Raw genomic sequence first — 21,189 nt, forward strand, 5'->3', positions numbered from 1 at the left:
CCTCTTTGGAGTTGGAGATACCTTAGAATAGAGAAACCCTTTGTTAATTTACTCATAATTAAATTTCAATGTTAAATTCAAGGAATCTTCCAGAGCGAGACGTCAAGTCAATAATCAAACATCCTCTACATAACTGACCATTACAGCAAATATATCCACATGCGATTACTTATCCCACCCATTCTCGCCTTTGTTTTTCTCCTTCCAGCAACACTCGAACCCTGTCCGAGCACACTGCCCGCTTGTCGGTGGAGGAACACTATGCATCGGCCGAGGACAGTACAAGCAACTCGCTCAAGAAGCAGAACAGCCTGGTCAGCTCCAACACCACGTCCATATCAGCCACCGTCCCGCTGGTCGGTGGTGCCGGTAGCGACGGTGTGCCCCGACCCGTACCGCACGATCCGTTACCACTCGCGTCCGGTGTGCCTCGCAAATCGTACGACTCGAAAGCTCTTCCGATCCGGACCGATGGTAGCCTCGACTACGATGCCTTATACGAAGACGAGTCCGACAACGATCTGTCTATGGAGTCACACGGTTCGGTCGTGACGCATCTGCTCTCCCAGGTGAAGATCGGCATGGATCTGACGAAGGTCGTACTGCCGACGTTCATCCTCGAACGGCGATCATTGCTAGAGATGTACGCCGATTATTTCGCCCATCCGGATCTGTTTCTACGGATAGCGGATCTGAAGGAACCGCGCGAGCGTATGGTGCAGGTCGTCCGGTGGTACCTGAGCGCGTACCACGCCGGACGGAAGAGTTCCGTCGCGAAGAAACCGTACAATCCGATTTTGGGCGAAATCTTCCAGTGTCATTGGGACATTCCGGAGCTGCGTAAGTTTCGATTCTCCGTTCTGGTGTCAGACGGTGTTTAATCTTTCCCTTTCCCTTTAATCTTCTACTTCACATGCTAGCAACGGGTGACGAAGCGTCCAACGTGGAGGTGAAAGATGGACCGATTCCATGGTGCCGCAGGGACCAACTAACCTTTATCGCCGAGCAGGTCTCGCATCATCCGCCAAGTATGCGTTCACTCCATGTGTTAATTTTGCCAGGTTAATTAACCGGTGTACGTCTATTGCTTCTCGTTCCACAGTATCAGCGTTCTATGCTGAGCATTACAACAAGAAGATCAGCTTTTCTGCGCACGTGTGGACAAAGTCCAAGTTTCTCGGCCTTTCGATAGGCGTACACAACATCGGCCAGGGTACGGTGACGTTATGTGATCTCAACGAGGAATATATCGTCACTTTTCCAAATGGCTATGGACGGTAAGGCGAATAGAACCAACACTTCGAAGAACATACTAAGCAGAGGAATGAATAATCGACTATTCTTCCGTTTTAGCTCCATTCTAACGATACCGTGGATTGAACTCGGTGGTACGATAACCATCACCTGTCCACAGACGGGTTATCGGGCGGATATAGACTTCATCACGAAACCTTTTTACGGTGGCAAAAAGAATCGAATACAGGGCGAGGTAAGGCGTGCTACACGCTCGCACCGAAAATAAACCACAATTAATGGCTTCCTCATTGGCAGATCTATGGACCGAACGACAAGAAGTCGTTCATCAGCATCAGTGGCGAATGGAGCGGCCTAATGGAGTACAAATTCAACGATGGCAGTAAACCCTCCAAGTTTGAAACGTTTGTCGACGTGAATAGCATACCGATATACAAGAAGAAGGTACGCCCGGTGGCAGAGCAGGACGAAAACGAGTCGCGTAAAGTTTGGCGCGAAGTAACGGCCGGTTTGAAGTAAGTGCATTTGTTAGCAGGATTTTAGATTAAAATCGAACTCATTAATGTACCTTGTCCCGTGCAGGATGAACGACATCGAAAAGGCAACGAATGCAAAGTTTCAAGTGGAGCAGAAGCAACGCGAAGAAGCCAAAGAGCGGAAGGAAACGTTCGGTGAATGGGAAACTAAGGTAAATTAAGATGGAACACCTCGTGAGCTAAATTAGCGAATAAGTTTTATTTATTAACAACACTTTCTTATTTATCAGTACTTCAAGGGTATCGGTGAATCGTGGATCTACACCACGCCGCTACTGCATAGGTTAACGCTGGAAAAACGGGATAGCAAAAGATAGCAATCGAACGAACATAACACCACCAACAATGGTAGCACTAGCATGTAAGCAGATACTTTAGATATACAGAAGATATATCTATATACATATACATCTATACCTATACAATATACATATATTATACACAACACACTATAGAGAAAACACACGCAGAAAAAGAAAAGTTTAAACAGAAACAAGCAAAAAAAAGCAAAGCAGATAGAGAAGAGTGTCGCGAAAAGAGGTAAGGATAAGTGTAACAATTCTCTTTCATTTACTAATCGCTGCCAGTAAAATACGATTTTTTTTGTGTAGTCAAAGATGCAGTAGAACATTGCTTCAATATTTTGGATAGGCTGACTGACAAGATTACAATATCAACGTTCAGAATTTGAGCTTGAATATTTGTCATACAGCAGTCGTGTGCAGAAGGAAACGTTGGATTTCTCACTTTTCTTACTCCAAATAATCTCTTTGCGAATGCTTCTCCTCATTTCATTTATTTATATTGCATTTTTTAAATCATCGGTTAGAATGTAGCATTTTTCGTTGCGTTTTGTTCGTTCGTTTTTTTGTTATTGTATTTTTTGGGGTTTATGTTTTCCCAGTTTCTTGCCCAACGCTCCTCATTACTGCACTACGATGCACCGTTTGTAGTAAAGTTTGTAGCTGGACGTGGAAGCGTGCACAGCAAGCAGTAAACGAAAGCCCCCTAAAATAGTGATGTTGAAATTCTCAGTTTTAGTCTAATGTTGTTATAGCAAACTTCGCTAACACGGTAAACCGACGAAGAAAGAAAAGGAATAACCCCAATTTAAAAAAATCGGATGAAGCGAAACAGAAAACAAGTAAAAGAAAAACAAAAAAACAAATGTGATATGCACAAAAGTAAAGTAAAACATAGTGGGAATCTTTCACTGCAAAACCACAATTATACTTCTGTATCCGTGCGCTGAACTTCCACGTTGCTCCATTGGATGGAAACTAAAAAGGAAAGCGAACTGTGTGTGCGTTAACGCTTCTCGAGAAGCAACGAAAAAAGAAATGGAGGAAGAACAAAGAGGAACTTGTTAATAATTGAAATCTATTATTAGTCCCCCCATGCTCAGACAAAAACATAACAATATTCTGTCCGAATAACACAGCAAGTAATCGAATCAAAGTTATCATTAGAAAACTAACCATAACGGGGTAACGTTATAAAAAAGGCAAAACAAAAAAATACGTTAAAAATGTAGAAGAATAACAAACAAAGTTGCAAACATTTTCTAAGATCTGATTTAAAAAAAGAGATACAGAAGGAAACTTAAGAAGCGTAAGAAGTTTAAAGAAAAATGCAAAAAAGAAATCGTGCATGTTAACAATGAACAATATTTTCTACTGTTTAAGAGAAAGAAAGCCAGAAGTAGAGAAACGTGAACAAAGAATCACAAAAATGGAGAAAGAATGAATAACTCCAACAAAACAAAAAAGAGAAAAACAAAAGAAGCAACAACAAACAATTCTTTATTTGGTTAGGTGGTTTTCTCTTGCTAAGATAACTAAAATGCACATAGAAACATAAAAAAGAATAAACAAAATCTCACGCGCAAGTTTAGCGTTATGCGTTAACAAAAAAGAAAACGCCATTCACTGTTAAAATCGTGCGTAGAACAGATGTAAAGTTATGACTTATACATTTACAACACTGATACACCGTAATATGTAAAACACACACTCACACACGAGACTATACTTATATATTTTGATCACTTAGCCTATTGGGCTGCGTTTGTGATCGTAAATCGCAACAATACGAAGCAAAAAACAAACACACACAAACACACATTAGAACTATTATGAAGTGAATCTTAACAGACACAAAAACGAAAAACTAATGCGCTTGTTTATATAGTAGAAGAAAAAGACGAATTCAATTACAGTAAAAAAAATGCTGCGCCACAGAGTTCGCAAAACACACAGGTCCACGCAATACATGGAAACAATTAAACAGGAAAAGGATAACGTTTGGGGAGGGAAAGAAAGAGAAAAAAGCAGAAACACAATTACAAAAAACAGGCACAGAAAACTAAATCCGAGTAGTTCAAAGGTAAAATAGTTAAGAAAAGAAAACAATATGGCATCACTTACAAAACCTGCTATAGCAAAACAAACACTATCCATAAAATCTCTTCCGATAAAAGAGGACACTCTCCTTTTGTCACTTTCTCATTCTTCTAGCCTCCCCGTTTTGAAAGGAATGTGAAAAGCTAGTAAAAAAAAGAAATCCGCATGCACATTGTTAAAGTTTAGGGCCGCATTGTGTAGTTCTGTATTACTACTGTAAAAGAAATAAGGAAAAAAACTATATCAAAGCATTGTTCGCGGGATCATACACGATTGACTATTAAACCTAACCACTACATAGCAAGTATGAAAACTGTGAAGGTGTGTAAAAGAAGGATGAATTGATATAAAAAAGAAGAGGATAGATAAAAGAGAACATGAACAGATGATGGCATCGATTGCAATAACCACCCAAGTGCGTGCAAACTGCAAAACTACTAAAAGTAAGCAAGTAAAACAAAACTTCAACAAAAAGCATTACCAACCCGGAAACATAAACACACAGTTATCACAGATATATCTTGAACTTAACACATGTAAAACAACGGTTTAAAAGAGAACAATGCATACAAAAATAGAGCAGAAAAGTCAGAAAAAGATAGGGCTAGCAATACACAGAAAAGTGTCAAAAATGAAACAAAACAGAAGAGCAGAACAAGCAGAAACAAGCTAAGCACACACTCGTACTCACATACGCATACTTTTAAAAACTGAAAACTTTATACACTTCCACTCCTCCTCCCGCCCCACCCCATCCCTTACGCCCTGGTTAATAATGGAAATAAAAAAACCTACACCAATGCCAGAATAAATTAACCCATACGGTGTAGATTTGTGTAGTGTTTGGTGGCTTGAAGTGATTGTCTTGTGTAATTTTCATGTTTAATTTATGTTATTTGTTTTTCGATTCGATTCTTATCTTTCTTCGTCGTATTTCTAATCCGTGACTTTCCCTCCTTTTTTATTTGTTTGTGTTATATTTTATTTTTATTTTCTGTGATTGTTTTATGGTCGTGTTTTCGTTAAGAATTTGGTTTCCTTCCTTTTCTTTTTGTTAAGTGATCCATCCGTTACCGTCAGATATTTTTATCTGTTGGCATTTGATTTTTATCTTCTTTTATTTGATGTTTTTTTCTGTGATATTTTTGTCTATGTTTAATATTTTTACCTTTATATTTGTTTTGTTCACATGATTTTGTCTGTTGATCGTTATTTGTCCTATGATGTATTTTATCGTATATTTATTAGTTTGTGATATTTTTCTTCTTTTTTCATCTAATTATTAGCACTTAAGTCAAAGGCGTTTTAGTGTAGTATACCGTGCGTGGATACGGAGTGCTTCTTAAAAATAACATTCCGAAAGTGTGTATGTGTTTGATGAAAGTGGCCGTTAAACAAATCGCAAAGTTACGAAACAGTAGCCATGCTATGAGAGCGACATCATACAACCTGTACCTTAATGAGTCGAGTTGCAAGCTGAGCGGACTACGGAATCAAGATCACGACATCTTGTCAACAAGTAAGTGAATATACTTTTTTTCAATTAAATGAATAAACCATTAAGCATCATCCATAACTTCTTTGAATATTTCTTTCTTGTTTGTGATAAAATAACGCAAAAGACCCCTTTTTCACAATTAAGGAGGTAAATATTTATTTATTCTGCCCAGATTTATTCGTTCGGTCAGTACGACAGGTTGCTTATTTACTCTACACATATAAATATACGTAACAACAAAATAAACCTTTCCGACAACGACAACATCCTCTGCTTGGGGTGTAGAATTTTCAAAACAAAACACACGCGCCTGTTAATAACAAATACCACTGAATTGATTTCTTTTAAAACCCGCTAAAAAGAAAATGATACAATTTATCAATTCATTTATCGATGCCTCATTCGTGCTTTGTTAGTTTTGTGTATTTTAACATTAACTGTTTGATTATTCAAAATCAAAAAGAGTGTAGCAAAAGCAATACAGGGAAGAAACTGTTTCGCTTTATCTTGCAAACATTCGAACAAAACACCAGAACACGATTGCTGTGTGGCAGTGTGACGGTGGTGGGTAGTTTTGATTTTTTACCTCTACTCTTCTTATCCTGTTACGCCTTGTGATAGAAGCATTTAAACAACAGTTAAAACATATACGCGTGATGGTTACAAGAAAAAAAAATTCTTCGCAGTTTGTTAGTATCTTGTGTTTGGTTAAATAATAATTTATACTTCTACGGCTTTTTTCGAGTGCTCCCTTATACACCGCAGTTTAGACTCTATTTTATGGCAAATCAATCGATGATAATTTGCTCTAAACGCATGCTTCACGTCCATGATTTCCTGTATGATATTATGTCCGATAATTGAATGGTTTCTTCCTTTGGTTGGTCCCTTAAAGGATGCTGTTCGAAAAGGGAAGTGAGACTTTTAACGTTTATATTATCTTCTAAATACGCTTAGAAGATAACATCCATTTCCATTTCCGAATTTTCTAATTTGGACACAATTTATTGCCAACAAGATAAACAAGTTTCTATCAAAAGTGTTGAAAATGGGGTAATTTTGTCATGTGGGTTGCATACTTTGCTGGCTTTGATTTGCTGCTTGTTTGTCCCTGTTTTACTTGTTTCCTTTTGCTGTCTGTACGACAGGAAAACTAATGAAAACGAGCTTCATCTCTGATGAGAATCTTTCAATTTGTGCTAAACACTTAGCTTACGTACATACATAAAAACACTCGCCATTACTATACACATCTCGATTACACGTTTCGTTATACGATAGGAAAAAAAACGTCAAATCTTCACTAGTTTTACTTTTCTGCTCTTTCACTAACAGCTACTTTCTCCCCTTTTATTCGGAAGAAGACTTAAACGCATTCTAATTGGTACTAATGGCGTTTTTGGGCCCGAAACGCATGCCCTCCACCGTCGTTTTTGTGTTTTTTTGATAAATAGTTGGAGGAGGGAGGGGAGGGGGGAAATTTTTGTTAAATACACTAATAAATATACGATTCTCGTTGATATTGCATATGTAGTCGCTCACTATTCGTTAAAAATGGCCAATGTTGGGACGGGAAAGCTCAACTTAAAAAAACCATGGTTGAATGTTGCGGAACACGACAGGATACAACACGCTCGATCCTTTTCCCTCCAAGTAAGATCACTGTTTCGATTAGATGATATGAGAAGGATGCCATTTTTACGACGCTAAATCGCGACTCTTCAACATCGGCAGGCACAGATTGTAGAACGAACTGTCGACAAAGTCTTCCACCTTTTGCCACTTGACATACTCCTTCGTGTACAGCTCTTCCTTCGTCTTGATACGTCCGACAAAGTGTGGATCCACCACCAACAGGTACACGTCCTGATCGACGCTCACGTGTATGCCTGCGATACCTTTCGAGGCCGCATCCATATCGCCACCCATCATGATCAGCCCACCGTACTGCTCGAAATAGTCGCGCAGTGTATCCGCATGCTTGGCAATGCTGTCGCTGCGTGCAATGTGCAGTACCTTGCAGGAAACGTTGTACAGCGTGTCGATGACGTAGATCGCCTCGAGCGTACCGATCCATTCGCGCGATCCGAAAAAGCGCTCCGGTTTGTCCTTGATCTCGACCAGCTTCTGCTGGATGGTGGGAATGTTTGGCACTTCGGCGGACGCAACCGTTTTGGGGGAACCGTTCTGAATGATCCAGGAGCAGATAGACTGAAGGGTACGGTAACCGCAACCCCAACCCTGGGTAGGAGAGAAAGAGAGCAGTAGAAAGGAATCGTTAGACGATGATCATGTTGTTCAAACACACAGAACAATTTTATGCTGTTTAGTAAATATTTGAATTTTTTACTCATTACTTGTTATTCAACTTCAACTGCCTTTCAGCAGTAAGCTGTGTAAATCTCCATCGTCGAGGATTTATCCTTATGCGATGGAGTTGAAAATAGTAAGGAACTTCCTATCGACCGATTGCAACGAGTTTTTGGTCAATCCTCTCTCGGAGCAATTCATCATTCTGTATCCCAGGGATGTTTATCAGCTGATTGCTAAGGCTCAGATAAAATTAAGGATTCCGTCGATCAATCCCGGTCATTCTAGTGGGCGCATCAATTCTATCACTCCATCTCAATTTAGGTCTACCACACCTCCACTTCCTATAAACACAGGTTGGAAAAGACTGAACGTAGGTCCTCCGGTGTCCTTCTCATTACATTTCATCCCCAATCTGGCGATACTAATTCGCTGCTTCTGCTGAGACCATCTAACAGCCCATTGAGCTCATAATTGTAGTGGTTCTTCCCATCTCCTTCCCAACATACAAGGCCAAAAGTCCTTCTGAGCATCTTCCTCTCGAACGTACTAAGAGAGTTTCATCAGTTTTGGATAGTTGAAGTTGATTTATTTCGCTACTTAACTCCATGTAAATGTACATCAGTCAGCTTAGAAAATTGATCATACGTCAACACGTCAAGATCGAAACATTAGCAATACAGCGAAGCGAACCGTCGAGATGGTCTGTTTTCGGGCCGAAAAACAAACAATCAGCTTCAAACTTTAATAACGTCATCTAGGTCACAACACGTATGGGTCAGTCGAAAACATGTGACTGAGCTGAAGGAAGGGATTGGTAGTAAATGGGAGGACGCCAAAAAGCCGTCGAATGCTTGACAGATGCTGGCGCAGATGATGATATTGATGCATATACATTTGCCTTTTTCCTCAAATACAGAACACCGCTCGCGAGCAAAATATACGCTACACGAGCGGTAGCATAGAACACAAAACAAAAGGGAAGAAGGTACGAAAGGTTAGGGGGAAAATGAAAATTGATTCCGATTCCGTGTAAATAACTCCAGCCGCCCATCGTTGAGTAGTGGATGTGGAAAAGGCCAGACTAATGACGTAAGTGGTCCCGTGCTCCGCCAACGGGAAATTCACTCGATGGATTGGATGCTGACACACGGGTGCTTCGGCCCGGTATAAGCCGGACATGCTGCTGCTGCTACTGCTGCTCCGTTAAGAAACATTTCAGCACACAAAATGATCCGTCCAATCCGACACACGATACTTGGCGATGCGTTTGTGTGGGTTTTCATTGAAGATGCGCTGCACTTTCATCACTTCAAACTCGAATGGGATTGGAATTTGAATATGATCGAGTGGCAAAACAGGAGCACAAACAAACGGAGCACATTATTTTAATGTAGATCGAATGGTATCGCTTTCGGGCAGTGATTTAACGATCGCATTACCGATCGTTTAATACAACATTATTATGATCAATCGTTTTGGGTGGTCTTTACAAAGATGACTGAAATTGAATCCGACCGGTGAAATAGCCGTAGCAAGAGTTTATATTTTTTATTCCATGTTGTGGGAATATTATTATTTAAACTAAATATTTGCTATAAAATTAATGCTCTAAATTTACTCCTAACTGCAGATTCGAAAGCAAAACAGTTTGATGGGATAAGAAATTATATAATTCAAATAAAATTTTGTTTAAAATTTGTTTAGAAACAAAGATATAAAACCAATGCAGGGAACGAGTTAATTTATTAAGGACCTATTAACAACTCCATCAATTCGAAACGTCGGACTATAATTTATAGGTATCAATCACCACCACCAAACCCAACTTTTGCTCGGGGATCTCTAAGACTGTCTAAACGAAATGCTACCACAATCAACATCGCCAGCCAGCAATCGACGCCAAGACGCCCGCATTTTGTATGCTCTTTGTTTGTTTGCAACGATTTGCATTGCAATGCATTTCCGTTGCCCTTTGCTGTCACCCACGGCATGGAGGACCGTTGGTGTAGTGCACTAAAATCTTAATTAATGCTTTCGTTGTTACCGACTGCCAGTAGTAGCAGCAGCAGGCCCCTTCAATCAGACTAAGAGCCGTTTAGTTTGGATCGGATGCGCGTGAATCAGAATCATGGGTTGGGGAATTGGGCGTGTAATTAAGAAACTTTTCCACATCCCGAAACACTGACTAAGCGTGGAAATATGTTACAATTTGTTCGTTGTTGTCACCGATACAACACGCGTCGAGATCACGATCTTAATTATTAACAACACAAAACGTCTTACTGTGACAACAACAAGTCTTGGGGACGATCGTAAAAAAACCGTTCGAGATTTGTTCCGTCTCGATAGTGAATGGTACTGTGTGAGGTCTTCATTTTGAGCTATTCCATATGAAATGTGTTGAACTGGCACTTCTTCGAACGACCAATTAAAACTCCATACCGTAGATGGGGATGTTTTACTGCCCATTCTCAAACGATGCATTCATCACAAAAGCGTGACAACACGTCATAAATGTAATAATTGTAAGCCCTTTTGCATTAGCTTTGTTAGTGCTTATGATTCTGTCCAAGTACAAAGCGAACGTGGTATGTTCTTCTTTTGTAAAAGGAGATTGTACATTAACAATCACTAAAGTTAAAAGAAGTCAATTTATTACTCAAATCATTACAAATCCTTTCATAAAAATGCTTCAAAGAAAGGAAATTATAATAAATGTGGTTCGTTCCGGTTTCGGTTTCTCTCTCCCCTTTGTGATTGTGCATTGTTTTGTTTCCTCCAGTGAGGAATTTGCCTGCATTTATCACTCGAAATGCTAAATTCCTTCACTAATTCGTTCAGACTTTCCGCTCGCGAGGCTGCTGCAGACAAACATGAGAGACACACACGTACCCAGTAGCTGGCCTAGCAAGCAGCTAAGTGACAATAATTAACTAATTATCTGCGTTGATTTACGTCTTCGGTATGCACGGACGGCGACGGCGATTTCCGTGAATTCCTGTACGGTCACATCCGGTGGACCGATATTTACAAAAAAAAATCCATCCCGTTTATGACTCACGCCTGCCCGAACCGTTTGCTTAGACTTGCTTCAAAAACGAGCTCATACCGATTGGAATGTGTTTTCAATTCGATGACCACAAATCTAGAAAAGTGGGAAACAAATAAAGACTCCAAAACGCGCTTAAAATCACTCACAAGCATACATTTTTTTTGTCCGACTTCCAGTGGCGCCATGTACTTTACCCTTTAGCTTCCCTAAGTTTGGACACAATCGGAGGGGGAGATGAGATTTGCTTCTCCCCTTCTATGCACCAGTAAATCTTGTGTGAACTGGCACACATGGGAAGCAGCAATTGGCAATCGCTCTGTGTGTGTCCAATGGAAAACGGTGTCCATGCCTTCCTTCGGGCAGAACACGCTTCATCGATACTGACCGTGTAGCAGATGCTATGGTCACACTATTCTTAGGAACATGATTTCATGATTTTTTCTGATTTGCGTGAGAAAACTCGTGATAGGGGACGGCAAAACGGTTTGGAAAGATATCAATAGGAACCATTCATTCACAAGGGAATCAGAATGTAAAGACAATATTTAGAAGCCTCTAGAATGCCTAATTCATGAAGTGAGCGCGATGATATGTTTTAATCATAAAGGTGTGGCTTGATGATGCATGACGCTATCTAAAAGAAAAAAGCAAACAATAACCGCATGCCTCATGCCATTCTGCTACCATTACATTACACAGTTGATAGTATTTCAATTCTCCTTCCATATACAAGTGAACCTTGTTCATTATTACCCAATTTTCGAGAGGGATAATAGATTTAACGTTTTCAATCAGTTCACGCAAGCTGTTTCCACCAGCCCTATCCCGCTCCTGGATGCCTCTTTCATTGTCCAGAACTTACCGATTATTGTTTCAAGCGTAACATAGTTTATCATCATTGGAAGCACAACAACGACGACTTGTGCAGCATCAACGCACACGCACCGTAAAGCCAGTCATCTCATCCTCATCCCATCACCGTCACCGTGACGCAACACCAATTGACGAAAGCGAATCTGACACCGCGCAAGCTAATGGAACCAACACCGTTGTATGCCAAACTCCTTCAAACCGTTGACGGATGGGGTATTATCCGTTGTTGACGGCTAGAGCCGTTCGACGATACGATCCATTCGGATGGTTGCCGAACGGTTGAATGACCACAGACATATGAAGCCTACGGGGTCTTACCGGAAGCGCGTAATTGGGTCCGCTACTCATATCTCGGCCGTGCGATGTCCACCGCGCACCTCGAGGGATACGTTTCAATTAACGCGGAAAAGTAAATCACTTATACACAGACGCCATTCACCATCTGTTGCCTGTTTTTTTTTTGAGGAAAGGGATACAAAGGTTCCCTCAAGTTAAGGGAGCGAATGGTTTTCTTTTTCGATTCACACTTGTTTCGGAACTGGGGATGGATTGAAAAAACAAATCACTTTGGGTAACTTGTTAAAATTGACAGTTTGCAGCGTGTTTCGTGCGGCATCGTGTGGTGTTTGCTTAAGATACGTTCATTAGAGAAAGAGAGGAAAATTTGTCCCTTTTGCTTTGTAGTCATAATTTTGACTACATTGCGTCGAGTTGGTGGATAAATAGAAGAGTGATGTGAGAGCAAGCTGTAACAATATCTGTTACATTCTCGTGGTTTTCTTCTTTTTGGCTTAACGATCCTGCTAGAGGTAATCCGGCCAGCCAAATAATGGCTTACGGGACTTATTGATACTACGTAGTTGGTCTGTCATTTTCTTCTGGGGGGCATGGGATTTGAACTCCAGTTCTTTCATGGGAAGACCGGCGTAGTTGTTGCCTCTACTAGCCGAGCTGGTTAGCCAGTAGTAATGAAATGATTTGCAGTACCAAACATTGTTATAGGAAGCTTTATTATGGGAAATTTTTTCAAATTTTTGATAATTGTAACGGATTTTTAACAAATTATTTTATCATAGCGAATAATGCATAATTTTTTAAAGGTGGTGCGAAACGACATACTAAAATTGATTTCAATCAATCAATCGATGAATCAAAATCAATAAATCCTTCCGGTTTTATATCTTCTGTTACTCCTAGCTAAGTGCAAACGGAAATGCTCTTATCGTTACAGCATTTTATTGACAAATGTCATTATTACGAACATGGCTGTGTCACACTAAACGCATGAGTAAGAGGTGAGAATCATTTACGAAAAATAGATTCCTATAGAGAACATTACGTTTATACAGTGTGTAACTCAACAAGCTTGTTTTGTAAAGAAAGCCTGAAAAATTGTTTACAAAAACACATTAATTCATTGACGCTTCAGCTACTGAAATGTGCTTATCACTTCTCCTAAAAAAAAACCCTATCAAAAGGCTAAAAACATGCCATGTATGTAAATTATACACTCACGATCACATTTCAGCGGAGACCGTGACAAATCCGCCAAACCGCATCTTTTCCCTGCAACAATGACAACGCTCCTTCCTTCCCTTTCAGAGATGCGTTGCCGCGCGGTCTTTGTGACAGTAATGTCTTTCTTACCTTGCACGAATACCCTGTTTTGTAGCCAAGGACGCTTTGGAAAGACTTTGGAGTCAAACTTTGCAGTCGGATGGATACATCGATCATCACCACCGCCGTATCGTTCGTGGCGGACAAACCGATTGGTTTTGTCCCGGTCCCTTGTCTCCCCGTATTGCGTGTTTACGAAAATGAACAAACAACACCCCGGTACAGTCTCCATTTGAGTACAGTGAGCACAGTAAGCAGTAGCACGAGAGAAGGATCCATCGCACTGGAACTGGTCCGTTACGGGATGCAACGGACCGGTACGGAATTTAGACACCTATTTTACGTAACCTGTCCGTGCATCCATTTCCTATTGCCCTTTGGGGGTGGCAAAATGTCAATCTTTAGGACGTGTGAGCGTGTGTATGGGGCTGTGTGTATCTACAGCGCACACCCGGGCTGTAAGAGAAATTAATTTCAAACCATCGACGAGTGCAGCAGTGTCGCGAGATTTCTGCTGGACAAGAAGTGCCACACACTAAACACGCCATTCTTCACAAACGAGGAAATGTAGACAGCGAACCACGTAGCTCGATCGCAAGTAGTGCAGTGGTTGCGGCGGTATGTAGGGTAGCGACACAATAAGCAATCGCACATTGCAACCAGTTCAATGTCAGCCGAAGGGAAACTGATCAGGGCTGGAGAAGGTTGTCTTGAGTCAGTGAGTGACAAAGACGACCACAGAAACTATCGGGGTCGGGGGTGGCTGGAAGCATGCCTTCCTAGAGCAATCTTACTGCCGTTTGCTGTGCGTGGTTGGATTCGGAATCGATTGGCCTGATTCGAACGAGATGATTGGGGCAGAAGAAGGGTTGCTTGCTATTATTACACGCTTGAACAGCTGTAGCTTATCGCTCAACACGAAACTGGTCGCACGGAACAGTGTGTTCTTGTAGTTAATGCTCCAAACACAAAGCCATGCAGCACAGTGCGAAGGTTTGTTTGATTGAAAATGGTAAAGGCAAAATGGGATTGTTTTTGAAAAAACATATGGCACTTTTGATAAGACCTACACTTCGGAAACGTTTTAATGTTAGCATTCACACATTGTTAAGATTCTTACAAAGTTAATTAAGAAAGGAGGAAGCTTCATTACTAGTTTCATTTGAGAATTATTACGATTTCGTTTTGTGAAGGAAGATTACATTCAAAAGTGTAGATGAGGGATGAAAATTTAGTCGATAATGTGACCCATTTGAAAAGATCTACAAAGAGAATTGAATTTGATATCGTTTAATGATCCAGTCCAGACTACATAGGGCAAATCGGATATCGAATCGGCACCCAATACGCCCAAGAGTATGCAAATAGTAATACAAAAATACGTTTGTTCTTCATTTTTTAACAAACAATGATTTTTTGGTTCATTTTTATTTTAGTAAATTAAAACACAATACAAAATAGCAATAGCTTAACGAAGAAAAACTTAACAAAACTTTTTTTATGCGATAAAATAATACAAAAGAAATAATCTTGTGTTACCTTGCATCTTGGTAAGAATTATGTTAGTGTATAGAGTTCTTTTACGATTAATTTTTTGTAGATTTTTTACAATTATTCATCAAGAACGTCCTAGCTCTTCTACTATTGTTTTTGCTTTTCTGAATTGGGTAAAAGCTTAACGGTAAACGAATTTACTTGAATAGTATATTTTGTTGAAAACAAGATTGAATAACATTGGAAAAGTAGGTAACTAACTTAAAAATTTATCGTAAACTTGTCTTTTCTCAGTTTTTGTAATATGTAATTTATTTTATACGCTAAATGAATTTTTTTAAAATCAACCGTATAGTTTAAAAATCAGTTAAAATTCAATTATATCCATCGATCTATACATTGACGTCCTTCTTTTCACACTCCATTTTAGTAAGCTGACGAATCATCCTCTAAATAAAACAATTTCCTTGTGTTGTTCCATTGCAATTTTGACCTATAAATCAATAGTACGCAACCATAAATACCGCCCAATGGACTCTTCCTATGCGCCTTTGTTTTGCTTTGCATACACTGATTTATGCGATTCCGACACCAATCATTACTCGTAACCTTGCCGGGTACCTCGGCCAGTGCATAATTGCCATTCTTCCACCCACCCTCTCGCCACACTGTCCTTTACATAACTCTAGCATAAGCATATTTATTTTTCCCACCGTACCGAAGTTCTCGGCCGCTCTCGTGCACATGGTTTTGCAGCAAAATGCACACAACCTTCACATATCAATCTCGTCCGATAATGAAGACGACGGTGATGATGGGGCAAGTAAAGCACCACAATCACCACACGTGTGGCACACGTAGCGAAGGTTAATCGATGTGTTTAGAAGAGCATTTAATGGGTGAGAACGAAAAGGAAAACCCCTCCCCTCTGAACACAGAACTCTCGGATTCTTTTTCCTAAACACATCATAATTCGCATCGATATAGCTCCTACAAACAACAACAACTGACCATAATTTTGTGACGATATATGAACATACACGCGCGAGGTTTTTTTTTCGGCAGTATGCGGGGAAGAAACGAAGACTCTGGAGCAACATGCCGAGGACATTGGTTGAAGCGAAGAGGTTTGAAAAAAGAAAACGCGGTCTGTGAAGGCCGAAAATTTTATTTTCGTACAGTGTAGAGAGCCATTGGTTTATTGCTTACGAATTGCGATTTGTTTTAATATTTTCTTTTGCCTTGTGTGTGCTGGCTGGCACACTACCAAGAGAATTGTAGGGAAAACAACAACCTCCCCGAACGGGAAGAATAGGCGAACAGCATCGCGCACAAGCTGTGTTTTATCCCTTTTTTGTCTATTTAATGTTTGTTTATACTTTATGTTTATACTTCTGCTAACATTAGTACAGTTATTAATGTTTAAACGTTCGTTATGAATGTGACATGGGGGTGCAATACTTTCTTTTCTTGGATGGGGAAATACATACCCACACATTCGCCGTGTATGAAATAAGCATTATTTTTGGCTATTGCCGTGCCAAAAGATGCAGCAAATGATGCTTGAAATGGAACATTTGAGTGCGAGGATTTTTGTGTGATAAGGCTATAATTTTCTAAGTGAAGTGCACTGTCTAAAAGTACCTCATTTTATAAGAATGTTTTAACCCTTGTCAAGTTTTTACTACAGATTTTTTTAAATGTAGAATTTACTGCCACGAATCAAAAAGGCATGTCAAAGATGTCAAAAATGGCATGAAGAGACCTCTCGAGGTTGTGTTAATTTGCGTATGATACCCTTTAATTGCTGTCTCAGAGTAAACCATTCCCTTTACTAAGTAAAACATGATTTCAATTTTCGATGAATATTCTTTTCAGTGGATATAAATTTCTTTTTTTTTTTCAAGCCAGATCGAATTATTACAATTTTTCCATGGTTTGGAAGTTTAAAAATGCATCTACAAACCGTCTCTTTCTTTTAACTCAAAATTTATGAAAGTTTTAGAAAAAAATATTTCAAAGTCTTCAAAGCTTGCAATAATGTTTGTTCTTTCATAAGCAGAATAGAACGAACGAAATACTTCAAATAGGAATTGTCTCACCTTACACGTACCTCACTGTACATGACCGCTAGCAACAAGGGAAAAGCAAACCTCAAAGACAAAAAAGAACAACATTTCCAACCACCTTACGGGCCTAGTGAACGAGAAATGCGAGTTCGATGCGCCACGGATGACGCTGTGATATGCAACGTTTGCTTATTGCCGGTGACATTGGACTAGTTTTGCAAGCAAATAGGGACAAAACCCAGTAAAGGAAATAATATACCACCTACAAGGTGCGCTTTGGCGAAAGGAATCCCTAGGAACTAACGTGTTCGGCTCGAGGATTCATCGACCTAGTAAAAGACGGGACAGAAAGCAAAGGGAGTGGATGGCTGGCTGGAAGAAAGAAGCGACACGGAACGACCGTTGAGACACAATGAAAAATGGTGTTGGAAAAGAAGGCCAAAGCACCATCAGCTGGGTTTGGTAGGTGGTTTGTGGGGGTTTACGTTGGGTTGATACACCAAAGCAGCACAAACAATACGCGCGCTTTACGGGGCGGAAAAATCAGCAATCAGCAGCAGTGAAAAAGAAGGAAAAATCTGAGAAGATTTTCTATTAATAGGAAATCCAAACACGGCGGAAAACCTCTGTATGTCCGAAACTCTGTAGCCGTCGCCGTCGTACGGTTTAACAGAGTCGGGGGGGTTTAGGTGGGTGGGACCACAATACGAAAACAAACACATGGGGCAGGAAAAAAAAAATGTCTAGAACTAGGACGAAGGAAAAATTGCACTCTTACCTCCTTCGTGTGTGCAGTATATCACACACACACACACACACAGTTGAAGGTCCTTCAACACTGTAGGGTGCTTAAGTTAGACCAAACAACGGGGAGCCAAAGTGGAAACAATAACACACCAACAGTGCTGTTCCCTTTTTAATGCCACGGATGACATCATAGACTGGAATTGTTTCGATAAGCTTAGGGGCATGATGTTTTTGACGATGTATCTTTATTCGAATTTTGTAAGTTGCACCCTTTAAAACAACGATGAAATTTCGTTTCTTGATAAGGGCCGTCTCGTCATCGATTGCGATACTGATTCTTCAGGAAGTCAGTTACCTAAATTTAGCATTGCATAATTTACGCTGCAAGTGTACATCAATTAGGCCATTTGCGATGTCTTATCAGAGTATCGGGAATTTTGGACACTGATAAGGCATTCGATTTCCCGTCTAGCAATTGCTTGGGTGTTTGAAAAATTTAATACCGAGTGTTTTTTTTATAGATTAACCTTACGTGTCTTATGGTCTTTAAAGCTAATACTACTTTCAATATACTACGAAATAACTGTTTTAGCCTTCGTTTCTATTGCAAAAAAAAATCATCCCACACTGTACGAACGAACCCTTTGCAACCACAGTCCTTTCACTGGGCCGCAGGTGTATCTGTGCGTGCGAGAGTGTGTATGGAACCTGCAGGGAATTTGGAACACGACCTACCATATCCTGAAATCCGTCACACCCGTAATGATAGTAGTGGTAGTTGCCGCGCATCAGAAACGTGTTCCCGTCCGGTTTCGGTGGTTCCAGATTGCTGTGCACGTTCAACAGCAAGCTTTTCTCCTCCATCTTCGCGTCGCTTTACGTTTGTTAGCTAAACTTTTTTTAACTTTCTTTTAACCGTGCTGCTTTTGCACCAAAATTTTCACGCAACAAAAAAAAAGGAAAACACAACCCTTTTTCGCTTGCGCGCTTGGTTGGTGGCGATGAAGAACGCCGCGGTTGCACTTGCTACTTTTGCTCACTATACTGTAGTAGCGCTTCTCACAAAGTCACAGTCACCACAGCAGCTCACTGCTTTTCACTGGCTTTGCTCACTTCAGTAAACGGTTGTAAACAAAAAGCACTGTTGTGGCGTTGTGGGTTTTCACTTGCAGCAAACGTTAACAAAGAAAGTTGGGTGATGGGTGTCGTTGCAATAATGCAACTGCAACTGCAGCACAAATCACACGCCAGAAGGGAAACGAGCTTGACCGAGCAGGCAGCAATCAACACAACAACTCAGCATCTCTCAGCTGACGGGCAACAATTGACGCGCCCGCCGTTTTGCGAGCGAGGACCAACTTGCTCCAGTGCGTATACTGGGTAAAGGGAGTTGTTCATAGTGGTAAAAATATGTATATATTTATTCCAGTACTAGGCTTTTTCGTATTTTTTTGTGAAGGAAACCAAAAAATTATTCATGAAATTTGTATTTACGCACTTCATTTAATTCGATTAACTATGTATTCTTTTCCGTTCTTGCAATCAAATAACGAATTGAAATGCTCAAGTATTCCTGTTCACGTGCACTCTGTTTTGTTCTCGCAACTGGTGGAAAACACGTGTAAACAATCTTGTCAAATCATCGATTTTTTGTGAATTTCTTGTTCAAAACGTGAACTAAAAGCTGTATCAGGTTAGAAGGTTTCTGTGTTTACTGCTAATATAAGCTATATGACGCTTAAAAGACGATGTTCTAAAACCAATCTTTACCTGATGGGCATGTGCTGAACAACTGTACTAAAATCCATTTTGAAGCTAGTTTGTTGCATTTCTTAGATTTTATTGCAGCTTAAGCTTTTTTCTCTATAAGTAATAAGTGATTAAAATAACGTAGAAATAGGAACCAGAAAGAAATTGTAATACAATTCAAATGTTGTATATCACAAATTAATTGCATTCCATTTATCTCACACCAGACATACGCTCCGAAGGCGAGGATTTTAAACTCACCCTTATAAACCGTTTGCTCAGCGCTTCGTGCATTCGGGTTGTGAGATAGCACGAGAGTGTGCGGAACGTTTCGCTCCTTCTCACACTCACCTTGCGCAAGAGGAGTTGAAGTGTTTTGTCACTCTCTTTTCAGGTGCTGTTTCGAATCGTGCTCGAAGTGATGAAGTATGGGAACAGGAGAAAGCACGCTTGCTCACAACTAGCTGTCCCGTTCTCCCGCACTGCACATGAAAGTCTGGCGAACAAAAGCACAGCTCACCGGAGCGTTCGGCGAAACCGCTACGAACAGTTTTTTTTCTACCCTGAAGCGATGGAGGCATTCTGGTACTGTCGTGCGTTGAAGATGTGTGTCTTCTAGTGTAGTGGTTTGTTGCCGGTTGGAAAAGAGTTTCGATTAGTCTCTTTTCTTGCGTGTGTAACTATTGTGTAATTTGTTTTTTAAATAACTAAACGTTAATTCAGTTCGTACTTAAGTTACAAAAATGTCCATCCTAAGCAGTGAACGGAAAAACCGACCGGACCCGCTTGTCTCGGTGTTCTTTACTGCGTGCTGTACATGTGTGTGAATTGAACATGGATGTACCTACAATAGTATTTCGCTGCGTTCGCTTCATCAGCCATTGCGAACGAACGTAGCAAAAGCAAAAACACGGAAAAGAACGCCTCGTGTCAAATTGGGTCTGGGCTTGTAAAGCGGGTGGAGAAAAGTAAATTTAAGAATAAAAAAGTCAAACCGGAATATAAAGCTAGATTGCACACAACAAAAAAAAGGGATCCGAAAGACGTGAAGGACGACGCAGTTCATGCATTTTGCGTGTGCCTAGCTGTGTGTGCGTGTGTATTGAAGTGCGCGTACATTTGTGTCTGTGTTTGGTTCGTCTGCCTGTGCTCTGCCGTTTCCCCAGAAAGGATAAAAGTGCAAAAGCTAATCCCGTAGTCAAGCTGTGTGCAGCCGCTGAAGCAGCACTGCCAATAGGAAGAAAAGAAGAAAAAAATCTTCCCCATACTCCCATTCCAAGTGCGTGTGCGTGTTTGTATTTGTGTATGTTTATGGTAGCGTGTGTGTGCTTGCGTGCCTAGAATAGATTGGGAGTCTGTTGTACGCACACCTGCGTGCGACGGTCGAGAAAAGTGTATGAATAAGAAGAAGAGCAGCTTGGAGTGTGCAGCAACCAAGCAAGCGGCGAAAAGGATACACAACAATGCGACTGAAAGCTAGCTGTGTGTGTATGTTTACTTACACAAGCACACCAGTGCACTGGGTTGGATGATATGTGCGCACACACTAACACACGAAGAACAAAAAGGCAATCCTGCACTGTTG

At 40.5% G+C, this 21,189-nt stretch overlaps 3 protein-coding genes across 3 annotated transcripts in view; 1 reads left to right on the plus strand and 2 right to left on the minus strand.

Moving 5' to 3' along the window:
- LOC126561445 (oxysterol-binding protein-related protein 9) overlaps nt 1-2,155 on the plus strand; it is a 41,271-nt gene extending 39,116 nt beyond the window's left edge. Inside the window, exons 15-21 of the mRNA XM_050217594.1 lie at nt 209-840; nt 921-1,028; nt 1,103-1,277; nt 1,354-1,489; nt 1,552-1,769; nt 1,837-1,942; nt 2,021-2,155. Of these exons, the coding sequence (XP_050073551.1) occupies nt 209-840; nt 921-1,028; nt 1,103-1,277; nt 1,354-1,489; nt 1,552-1,769; nt 1,837-1,942; nt 2,021-2,107 (1,462 nt within the window). The 3' untranslated portion in view covers nt 2,108-2,155. The remainder of the gene's footprint in view (nt 1-208; nt 841-920; nt 1,029-1,102; nt 1,278-1,353; nt 1,490-1,551; nt 1,770-1,836; nt 1,943-2,020) is intronic.
- The window catches only part of LOC126562569 (protein lifeguard 1-like), a 400,503-nt gene that overhangs the window by 138,193 nt on the left and 241,121 nt on the right, over nt 1-21,189 (minus strand). The window lies entirely within an intron of this gene.
- LOC126562966 (probable Ufm1-specific protease 1) lies at nt 7,370-18,719 on the minus strand. Its single transcript, XM_050219574.1, has 2 exons — nt 18,591-18,719; nt 7,370-7,931 (listed from the first exon to the last, which is right to left on the minus strand). The coding sequence occupies exons 1-2, from the start codon at nt 18,717-18,719 to the stop codon at nt 7,389-7,391; spliced, it is 672 nt and encodes a 223-aa protein (XP_050075531.1). The 3' UTR covers nt 7,370-7,388.

This window comes from Anopheles maculipalpis, chromosome 3RL, assembly GCF_943734695.1.
Source record: "Anopheles maculipalpis chromosome 3RL, idAnoMacuDA_375_x, whole genome shotgun sequence".
Taxonomy (NCBI): Eukaryota; Metazoa; Arthropoda; class Insecta; order Diptera; family Culicidae; genus Anopheles; species Anopheles maculipalpis.